Source organism: Mus caroli, unplaced genomic scaffold (assembly GCF_978045245.1).
Source record: "Mus caroli unplaced genomic scaffold, Mus_caroli_1 scaffold_2, whole genome shotgun sequence".
NCBI lineage: Eukaryota > Metazoa > Chordata > Mammalia > Rodentia > Muridae > Mus > Mus caroli.
The window spans coordinates 144,157,230-144,168,727 of NW_028227257.1; the positions used below are offsets into that span (position 1 = coordinate 144,157,230).

The 11,498-nt window shown below is 37.1% G+C and overlaps 1 protein-coding gene across 2 annotated transcripts in view; it reads right to left on the reverse strand.

Annotated features, from left to right (window-relative positions):
* Positions 1 to 2,382: 2,382 nt before the first annotated feature.
* Positions 2,383 to 11,498, reverse strand: part of LOC110289640 (olfactory receptor 1J21-like) — a 33,295-nt gene continuing 24,179 nt past the window's right edge. Inside the window, exon 2 of one of the 2 annotated variants that reach the window (XM_029474611.1) lies at positions 2,383 to 5,714. In XM_029474611.1, coding sequence (XP_029330471.1) covers positions 4,761 to 5,699 — 939 coding nt within the window. In that variant the 5' untranslated portion in view covers positions 5,700 to 5,714 and the 3' untranslated portion in view covers positions 2,383 to 4,760. The remainder of the gene's footprint in view (positions 5,715 to 11,498) is intronic. The other variant, XM_029474610.2, reaches the window with a different exon arrangement.

Genomic DNA, 11,498 nt, shown 5'->3' on the forward strand with positions numbered 1-11,498 from the left:
CTGGTGAGAGATCTGGTGTAATGCTGTTAGGTCAGCCTTTATATGTTACTTGATCTCTTTTCTTACTGCTTTTAGTATTCTATCCTTATTTAGTGCATTTGTTGTTCTGATTATTATGTGTTGGGAGGAATTTCTTTTCTTGTCCATTCTATTCGGAGTTCTGTAGGCTTCTTGTATGTTCATATGTATCTCTTTCTTTAGGTTAGGGAAGTTCTCTTCTATAATTTTGTTGAAGATATTTGCTGGCCCTTTAAGTTGAAAATCTTCATTCTCATCTATACCTATTATCTTTAGGTTTGATCTTCTCATTGTGTCCTGGATTTCCTGGATGTTTTGAGTTAGGATCTTTTTGCATTTTGCATTTTCTTTGATTGTTGTGTCCATGTTTTCTATGGAATCTTCTGCACCTGAGATTCTCTCTTCCATCTCTTGTATTTTGTTGTTATTGCTCACATTTATGTTTCCTTATTTCTTTCCTAGGATTTCTATCTCCAGAGTTGTCTTCCTTTGTGATTTTTTTATTGTTTCTACTTCCATTCCATTCCAAAAATCTACTAAGGGATTTTTGTGCTTCCTCTTTAAGGACTTCTAGCTGTTTACCCGTGTTTTCCTGTATTTCCTTCTTAAAGTCTTCCACATCATCAAGAGAAGTGTCTTTAGATCCATGTCTTGCTTTTCTGGTGTGATGGTGTATCCAGGACTTGCTATGGTAGGAGACTTTGGTTCTGATGATGCCAAGTAACCTTGGTTTCTGTTTCTTCTGTTCTTATGCTTGTCTCCTGCCATCTGATTATCTCAAGTGCTTGCTGCCCTCAATATATCTGATTGGAGCCTGTCCTTCCTATAACCAGGGTTGATTCAGGACTCCTCAGAGTCCAGCTTTCTCTTTGATCCCGTGACTCCAGGCTCCTGTGAACCTGAGATTCTGGGTGTATCTGATTTCTTGGCAGTCAAGCTTTCTCTGAGACCCTGAGATCCTGGTTTGACCAAGCTCCTGTTATCCTGGGATCCTGGAATCCTAAGATCCTGGGCCTGTTACAGGGCCTGTAAATGGTGTGGCCTCTGAGGACCGGGGGGGGGGGGGTTGTCTGGTATGTTCAAAACCAAGGTATACCAGTACTTATCAGTAGGAATGCATGCTGCTGGTCAGGCAGGGCTCCTGTGTCCTTGCTCCTGCTGACACAGGCCTGTCACAATTGGATTGGAACCGATGTAGTGTTCTCCTCACCAGTGATCCTAAGATTGGGTAGAGGCTCCTCTGTGGAACTATCTGCAGAGTTAGTGCCCAAGGGGACCTGGATCTGGAGCTGACCATCATGCTTTTATTATTATATGTTGAGAGCATTTTCGTTTCTGGTCCAGTCAAATTGGTGTTCTGTAAGGCACTTCCTTCTTTAGGTTGAGAAAGTTTTCTTTTTGATTTTGTTGAAAATATTTTCTGTACCTTGGAGCTGGGTTTCTTCACCTTTTTCTATTCCTATTATTCTTAGGCTAGTCTTTTCATGGTTTCAGATTTCCTGGACATTTTGTGTCATGAATTTTTTAAGTATAACATTTTCTTTGACTGATATATCAGTTTCTTTTATTGTATCTTCTACACCTGAGATTTTTCTTTTCTTTCTTATATATTCTGTTGGTGATGCTTTAACTCTTGTTTCTATTCAATTCCCTAAGTTTTATATCTCCAGGATTCCCTGAGTTATCCTTATTGTTTTCTTTATTGTTTCAATTTCAATTTTCAGGTCTTAGGCAGTTTGATTTATTTCCTTCACCAGTTTAATATATTTTGCTCTATCTCTTTAAGCGATTCATTTGTGTTCTCTTTTAAGACCTTTACCTGATTGATTGCATTTTCCTTTATTTCTTTAAATGATTTATTCATTTCCTTTTTAAAGACCTGTAGATTTTATAAGACTGGGTTTAATGTCCAGTCTTGTACTTTAGTTTTATTAGGATATAGGTTATCACCACAAGTAAAATATTTGAGAAAAATGGATAGTTTTATTAGGATAGATCTGTGTTCTGAAGGTTACATATTGCCCTGGCTTTTGTTGATTGTGTCCTTTGAAGGGCCTTTAGCCATCTGGATGGCTTTGTTTACTGAATGTTCCTGTTGTAATAGGTATTAGGAGCAGGGTTATTCTCTATGGTCCTGGTGTATCCTCTGATGTGTAGCCGTGGGCAATATGATTCTGATTATGCACGTCTGTGTGGTTCAAGAACTGTACATCTGATTATGTGGGTAGAGAGGTAGAAGAAGAATGGAGGTCTGCCTGGGCTAGGTGGCTGCTCAGGAAGATTTTCTTCTTAGTTACTTTTCTATTGCTATGATAAAAACACCATGACCAAGGCAACTTACAAAAGAAAGATTTTATTTGCGTTTACAGTTTAAGATATTTAAACTCCGTGGCCATTATGTTATATATCAGGGAGGCAGAAAGATATAGTAACTGGAGAAGCTGAGAGCTTATGTATCTGATTCACAGGGAAGAGACAAAGATCAACACTTGGAATCATGTGGGCTTTTTAAATCTAAAAACTCAACCCTAGTGACAGATATCCTTCAATAAGTCGACGTCAACTAATTCTTTCTAAAGAGGTCCACCAACTAAGGACCAAAGATTCAAATATATGAACCTATAAAGGGCCATTATAACTCAAACCACTACATATTTAATGGAAGGATAAGGTTATCATTCCAACCAAGTTAAAACTCTAGAGAGTAGGTTTTCAGAGACAATGGTACACAAAATGGAAAATGTAAGAAAAATAAGTATAGACATTTCTCTTTTAAAAACAAAACAAGACTCTGGAGAAGGTAAATTTAAGTAATCTGTGCAGAACTGTTAAATATTTAAGAAAAATATTGAAAATATTTTTAAAAACTGGTTAGCTTCAAGAGATAATAAGATACAACTGAGGAGAGATCAAAAGAGCATCAAAACACTGTCAGTTTTCTACTATACAAGTCTAGGAATTAATGTGTATTTTGCTAAATATTGTTATTAAACTGTTATAGATATATGAATGCAAACACATTGATTTACAATAGAGTACAAATATCTACATTTTGTATAGCTTACATCACTTATCTGTTTGTATATTATTTCTAAAGCTGTGTAATAACCGAATAAAATGACCAATAGGTGTATAAAATATTGTTTGTTTTAAAAATAATAATTAGCACAATTTAACACAATTGCACACATGCATATTCTCACAGTAGCTTAAGTGCCATTGAGTGCTTGTTAAACAGCATTTAACTAGCCATGCAACACTCCTGTGCTAATTTATAGAGATATCTGTTGAATTGCCACTTACTATCAACTAAATTAAGTCCCTCTGCTTGGGCAGAAAATTATTCTCAGGGAGCAAAGCAAAATGCATTCGAGGGGATATGACATATTTGTTGCTAAACAAGGAGATTTCTTTCTTCTTTTTATAATAAAATATATTTCAACTAAAGTGCTCTACAGGTCTGCTTGAACTCAATTGAAGATTATCAGACTTCCTGATATCTACTAACTATCCTTCATCATCAACTCAGAAAAATAGAGCTTTCTTCTTGGCATGCAAAAATTGCACATAAACACAGCGCCCCCTGGAGCCTAATGCCAAAGTCCTGACATTAGGTGTACTATCTCAGTTGATGCTCTGGAACTTCACGCTCCACATGGGATTTGTCCATTACCCTTGTTTTTTATCATTTAAAGTGAACAGTTTCATTTTAGTTATTGAACAAGGCCAGGTAGTTGTCAAAAACCACAATGAACTGAGTACCTGGTTATCACCACAAGTAAAATATTTGAGAAAAATGGATAAGATTACAGATAAAATTGGAAGGAAAGATGGACATAGGTTGGTCACTGGGTACCAAATCATAGCTAGGTAGGAAAAATAAGTGTTTAAATTTCTTTCACTGTGTAGTTATTATAAATAATACTACATATTACCCCAAATGCTAGAGTAAAGAATTTCATACTAAGACCTGGTAAATATTTGAAAAAAACTAGTATACTTTCTTTTATTTGGATATTATATACTATCTTCATGCATGTAAACAATACACATGTCATCAATATAAGCTAATTTTGGGTGTTAACTAAACCTTAAATGTAGGGGGAAGAAAAGATGGCTCAGTTAATAAGAGCACTGACTGGCTCCCAGGAAAACCAGGTTTGATTAACCAGCACACCTAAGGTAGCTTACAGACATCTGTAAGCCTATATTTAAGGGATCTGATACCAGCTTCTGATCTTTGCTGGCAGTATGCACAAACATGGTGTGCAGGCATACGTGTGAGGAAAACAAATATGCATGAAAAATAAAAATAAACAAATAAATGCTATTTGAGTTACTGCCAAATAATCAGAGTATTTTATCTGAAAGGATAAGATTACATCTTTTATTTGATATCTGATAAGATAAAGTGTAAAAAGCAAAATTGTAAATCTACAAGAAAAATATCTTTTCATCTTCAGAGAGGAAAAGATCTTTGGTACAAAAGCTACAAACCTGTCTAATAAAAAGATGTAGTGATTAATAAATTAACAATTAGAATATTAGCAAAACAAAGAAAAATATGTAGATATTTGTAGGAAATCCTATCAAGATGCTGAAGCAAGAGAGTTAGAGAACAAAACTGTGCACGGATAACTGAGTGGAGGAAAGAGAACCACATGAAAATTTCCCATCAGAACAAAAGATGAATGGAGAAAAGGATTAGGAAGTAGGAATGCTAACAATGAAGACCATGTCCTTCACTGTAAACATAGTCTCCTGCTGAGGATATTTCTCAGTGCTCCTTTCATATCCTGATTCCTCAGACTATAAATAAAGGGATTCAGCATGGGTGTGACCACATTGTACATCACAGCCACAATGGCATCCTGTTCATTAGTGTTATTAGATGAGGGAACAAAATATAGTCCAATGATGGCTCCATAGTACAAGGAAACCACACAGAGGTGAGAGCCACATGTGGACAAGGCTTTGCAGATTCCCTTGATAGAGGGAATTTTCAGAATGGTGACAGCTATGAGGCCATAAGAGACCAGTATGCATATAAATGGCAGGGTAATGATCACATTACCTAAAAGAAGTATGACCAGCTTGTTGGTGGTGGTGTCTGAGCTGGACAGCTTCAGCAAGGTAGACAGGTCACAGAAATAGTGGGGGATGGTATTGCCTCTAAAGTGAGTTAGGCGAGCCAAGAGAAGGGTGTGCACAAGGGCATTGGCAGTGGATAAGGTCCAGGACACAACTACTAGAAGAACACAGAGGTTCTGACTCATCATTGTGGTATAGTGTAGAGGGTAGCAGATGGCCACATACCTGTCATAGGCCATGGAGGTCAGAAGGAAGTTGTCAAGATCAGCAAAAAATAAGAAAAAATACACCTGGGAAACACACCCAGAATATGAGATGGACTGACTGTGTGTCAGCATATTCACAAGCATTTTTGGAGCTGTGGCTGATGAGAAAGAAATGTCTGTGAAGGCCAAGTGACTGAGGAAGAAGTACATGGGGGTGTGGAGGTGAGAGTCCAGCCTGATGAGCAGGATGATGAGCAGGTTCCCCAGAACAGTTGTCAGGTACATGGCCAGGAACAAGGCAGAGTACAGGTCTTGGTCCTCTGCTTGAATGGGGAGCCCCAGGAGGATGAACTCAGACACAGTGCTCTCATTTCCCTCAGTCATGCTTTTCTTCTTCTGCTGTGAGTGAAAGGAGAAATGGGAAAGAAAGAGAAGTGATTTTGACTAATACACTTCAGGAACTTTTTTTTTTAATCACCAGTACTTAAAATAATATTACTTTATGTGTTTTAATCCAAACGTGAAGATTTTTCTCACTGTAAAGAGCTAATGATGGCTTAGAAAGAGACACAATTTGCCAACCTTAAAAACAATTGAATGTGTTTTAGAGGGAAGCTATGAAATTCAGAACACTTATCAAATTAGACCCAGTTCCTGATCAAGGTGTCTGGATTTAACCATGACAATTTTGGATTAAGGATTTAGCATATAAATTTGTACCAGCAAATAAAATAATAAATAGGATTTCAATGATTGTTCATCCATTTTAACCTTTCTGGAATGCACTTGCATAAGGATATCTTTCCAGAAATTAAATTAAAGTAGTGTAAACCTGGGATCTTCTTTGTATCTGAAATATTGGGATAGTGATTTAGTGGAAGCAAAATGTTCAAAGCGTTAAGTACATAAATTTTAGCCAACAATATAACTTACTAATATCAACTTGCAAGCAGTCATGAGTTCTGCTTGTAATAACAGTTTCTCAGTCAATGAGCTCACTCTTCCATCACTCTTCCTAGGTTGAATAAAATGACCCCTGATTCCATGTTAACATCTTCAGCTCCAACCTAAGCATCTCATCTGAGCACAATGAACACCTAGAAATATTTGACTTTTCTGCCACTTCTTAGATAAGCCAAGGAAATTCTTCATCTTTTTCTAGCAAAAGCAAATGCCACCTGCTTTACTTTTAACCTATGTTTTAAGCCAAAGAATGTTACTTTTTATTCATTTCCTACATATTTTCTTTGTTGATAAAATTAAATTCTCTCTTTTATCTGTAATCATTCCCTATGAAAGTGAATAATCACTAACAATAGAAAAAGGATTATAAGGCTAGAGTTGATATCCTAGCTGCAGAGAGATCTTAGTAGTTATATTCTATGGAAAGACTTGTATAATGGCCAGTTTTTCTCTGATTGCCAGCAATCTCATGTTTCCCTCTTCAACCTTTCCAGGTTAATCTATAAATCTTCCCAACTTGGTCAATACCATCTTTAAAATGCCTATATATCATCAATATCAGTCCCCCCAAAAAAAATCACTTAATGTGATACTGCCAGAAATTAATTATAATTTATTTCTTACTAATTTCAGTGTTAATAATTACTTAATTACAATGAAAATGTTAATTATCTGTCCACAGGTAGATGGTTTCTGGTATTGCTATATTGAGGAATATTTCAATAAGCAATATATTCTTATGTTATTTTGTATAGTGTATATGATACATTCAGAAATGAGTTTAGAGGAAGAGGCATCCATTGTTTTGAGAAAATATCAGCTCACAAGAGGCCAAGGTGATGAAATACCTGATATGTGTTCTATGAAAAGTCTTTAGTGGAAGCACATACATGGGATGATTGTTAAAAAAGGGTCTCTAGGCAAGTGTTTAGAAGAACAGTAGGCTTTGAGAGACAAAAAAAAAAATACAAACTCAAGGTGATTGCTGATAATAGAAATGTAAATGTTGAAGAATATGTGAGCAGCAGGCAGATATAATGTATAATTTGCTGTGAAGGAAAGTTTCCATCTGTTCAAGAAAAGTAAAATGCAAGAAAAATAATGTATCAAAAAATAGGAAATGGCATGCTGGCTGCCAGGTAGAAAGTAGATTGAAGAAGCTAAGGATATTAACTGGCATATGAACATCAGGGGCCACAATGACAAAAGTCATAGATATTTGGGAAGAAGTTGGAAGAAAACACAACAAAAATTGTGTGTTGAAGTTTCAATGTGACCAAAAAAGATGACCTTCCTGCTTTATTTCAAACATGAGTAATATTGTCCCTGTCAGAGCTCTGTGGGTGAGCAACTTCTTAGAGGCAATGGGGATGGGATAGAGTGTTAGTGGAGGAGTGAACAGGAAGGTGGACAATATTTGAAATGTAAATAAATAAATAATAAAAAACAAAAACAAACAAAAACAAAAAATGGATAAACTAAAGAAACATATTCTATTGTCAGATTTTTTTTTAATTTTGGTTTTGTTTGTTCTGTTTTGTTTTATTTTGAGGGAGGGAATGTTCTTTTATCTTAAAAGTTCTCAATTCAAGGTAAATCATTGTGTAGAGAACTTTTTGTTTTTGAAAGTATGATTCTTACAATTTGAAATGCATACTGACCAGAGAAACAGACAAGGAGAAAAACAGACAGAGACAGACAGAAACAGAGACAGATGGTGAGACATAGTGGCACCCAAACATATCCAGTAATAAAGATGCATGTATATTCTATGCCTGATCCAACAGACTCACTTACAGGATGAACACAGATACCTTTAGGTAAGAAGAAGGGAAAGTGCTGGATCATCTGAAGCAGTCATAGGTCCATTGCAAAAATCAGAATAGTAATCAGTTCAAAATCAGATATGGCAGATATATGAACATGTATACTGTCCATGTCTCCTGGGAAGTCTGTGTGAGCTATAATTTTGAAAATCATGTAGAAAACCTAGGGCACATCCCTGTCCCCAGATCCAAATTAGAGGCATACAGGATAAAATTGTTATGTTGTCATTGACTCCCTTAGGGAAAGAACTATTTTGAAGCAAGCTTGAGAGTCCCTTCACCCTTGAAAAACAATGGTAGCAACTAGAACAAGACCCCATCATTTGGTCCTGCTTCAAACAGTATGGAAAAACATTAAAAGAATTCTTTATATTTATGGATTCTTTTCTAGCTTTGAATGCTATAACCTATTGAAGCCCTAATAACAAGTTTAGTCCTATTTGAAAATGATGCTTATAATACAGTAATAAATATTAAAGGAAATGTTTAAGATAAGTCCCTAATTTAATGAAATTAATATTTCTCTTAATAGAGATACCAAAGTGCCCTTCCAATCCCCCAAATTGAAGCCATAGTAAGAAGGTAGTTTGTAGTCAGTAAGATACTGACAGGATTGCATCATCAGAAGACAACAGAGAAAAGCACTGTGTCAACACTTTGAATTTGAATTCCTAGCTTCCAAAACTGGGGGAAAATGTATTCTCCTTAAACCAATTTGTGCAATATTATTATGACAGCAAATGAATATTAAACAATGTGAATGTTTATTAATACATATAAATTATGAGCAGTGATTCCCTGATCACTAGTAGACTCACAAACTAGAAAAAGCCCAAGTAGGCTTTCTGCCCTCCAAACTTCTCTCTTATAATCTCAGTGCCTCCCCATATCCAGTCCCTTGATGTGGTGAATTGAATATGCTTGACCCATAGAGATTGGCACTGTTAGGAGGTTTGGTCTTGTTGGAGGAAGTGTGTCACTCTAGGGGTGGATGTTGAAGCTCTGCCCAGTGCAGAGTAGTTTTCTCCTGGCTGCAGTTGGATCAAGATGCAGAACTCTTAACTCCTCCTGTGCCATGCCTGCCTGGAAGCCCCCATGCTCCTGTCTTGATGATAATTGACTGAACCTCTGAACCCATAAGCTAGCCCCTATGAAATGATGTTGCCTTGGTCATGGTGTCTCTTTCTAGAAATGGAAATCCTATCCAAGATCCTTGCTCTCTGATTTGCTTTCCCTAGCCCTCAACATGGGCATAGACTGCCCTCCCTGAAGAGGGTTGACTTAATGCTGCTTGTATATTAATGCTAATTTTGGACCCCCCAACACTAGTATTCCATAGAGGAGAGTGTACACATGCACTTATTATTAAGCTGAGTGACCCTGCCTTCTGTTAATTGTGATTGGTAAATAAAGGTGTTAACAGCCAATAGCTGGGCACAGGAGCCATAGATAGGATTTAGGTTTCAAGGGTTTGAAAAGAGAGGACCATGAGGACAGAAGAAGCACTACCATGGAAAGAAGAAGAATGTGCAGGAGGGGAGAAGGAGAGCTGCTATTGGATAGCTAAGCTATAAAAATGTGGCCACGTGGGCTGACCAATCAAAGTTAAGAAGAGCCCAGTCAAACACAGAAATTAGTAAGTAGTAAATTGGGTTTATCGATAGGGAATTAGATTCTATCAGCACAGAAGGTAGGCAGCTGCCCAGCAACTGTGCTGTTTAATGCTATTTAAAAAAAAATAAGAGTTGTGTGTGTTTTAGCCAGGAACATAAATGGTCAAATGCAGCAAAGAGGCCCCAGGGTGCAATTTTTTATGTTTACTACTACAATCCTCTCTATTAGAAAGAGGACAGACTAGGAGAAGTTCAGGTAGACTTCCTGACTGCAGGCAATGCACACTCTATATCCAGTTGACCATCTTTCTAGCTGCCATACTTCAGGCCCCAGCTGGATGGAGACTCCCTGCTATGCCAGAGACTAGCCTGGACAGAGGCTTCCAGCTCAACTAAAGGAATTGCAGACTTAGAGAAATACAAGAAGGCTACCTATCTACCAAACTCCCCTATTATCTATTTTAGTGTCCCTCCACCATAAGCCCCCCTCCCACACCATTCTGGTTGCTATTTTCCAGCCACCAAGTGAATCTAAGACTACATACTTCACCAGAGACCAAGCTTGCTGGTCAAACTCCTCCACCCCCTCACTATGTTGGCATCCCCCAACAGTATCACCATACCTGTACCCTCCTAGTTGCCTTTTCCCAGCCTACCACTGGGATGGAGACTCCCTGCTCTAACAATGCCCACATAGACTCAGAGAATCCCAGGCCACAAAGAGTAGGAGACCAGAGAGGAAACAGAAACTGAGGTACAAAACACCCAGCCAACAAAGCCAAACTCACAATTCAGTACCTACATCTTTAATTACCCAAACTAAGATGTGTAGAGGCCAGTGTAAGAACCCAAGAAACCATAGCCAATGTACAAGGTCACCACCAGACACTACCTATACTAGTACAAGCGAGATCTGAATATTCCGATAAAACAAAAGCATAAGGAAAAGACCATAATACATAGCTTTATGAATACAATTTAAGTCCTTAAGGAGGAAATGAATAAATCCCTTAAAATTTTTTTAGGAAAACATAAACAAACAATTGGAGGAAATGATTAAATCCTTTTTAAAAAAAATTTTCCAAACAACTTTTAGTAACAAATTATGACTTTTTAAATGTTTAAAACTACACAAAACTCAAAGCAATCTATTTTTCTACCTGAGATCAAAACAAGTTTTTTTTCATATCTAAACATAATTCTTAGTATTGAGGTAAATCTGAATTCACATGATACACTGTAAAAGTTTCCCCAAAACTTTGAGGAAATCTCCTATTTCGTGTGTGTGTGTGTGTGTGTATGTGTGTGTGTGTGTGTGTGTTTGTGTGTGTCTTTTAAAGGCTACTGTCAAATTCATGAAGTTAACAGGCCTACAATTTGACCATACTATGACTCATTGTGTGAGAATAAAAGGCACTCATTTATATAATGTTCCTGCATGTGCAATATGAAACTGGATCCAAGAACCTATGTATATTTACACAAATCACTATGGGTTCAGAAGTGAAGCTCACTTCTAGAAAACTCATTGTATTCTCCTTTGGAGCAGAAGCTGAAAAACAGTGATGCAGAAGAAAACACATGTATGAAAGCTCCCACCCCAAGCACTTGTCTGTGTTTTTTGTGACCTGTAGTTTCTTTAATGAGTCAGCTTCATTTCCTATTCCTTCCTCTTGCTCTTTACCACAAAACCAAAACCAAACCAACCAAAACCAAACCAACCAACCAATAATGACAAAAGCTACTTATACAGCTGCCTCTTTCATGGCTCTTTAGCAATG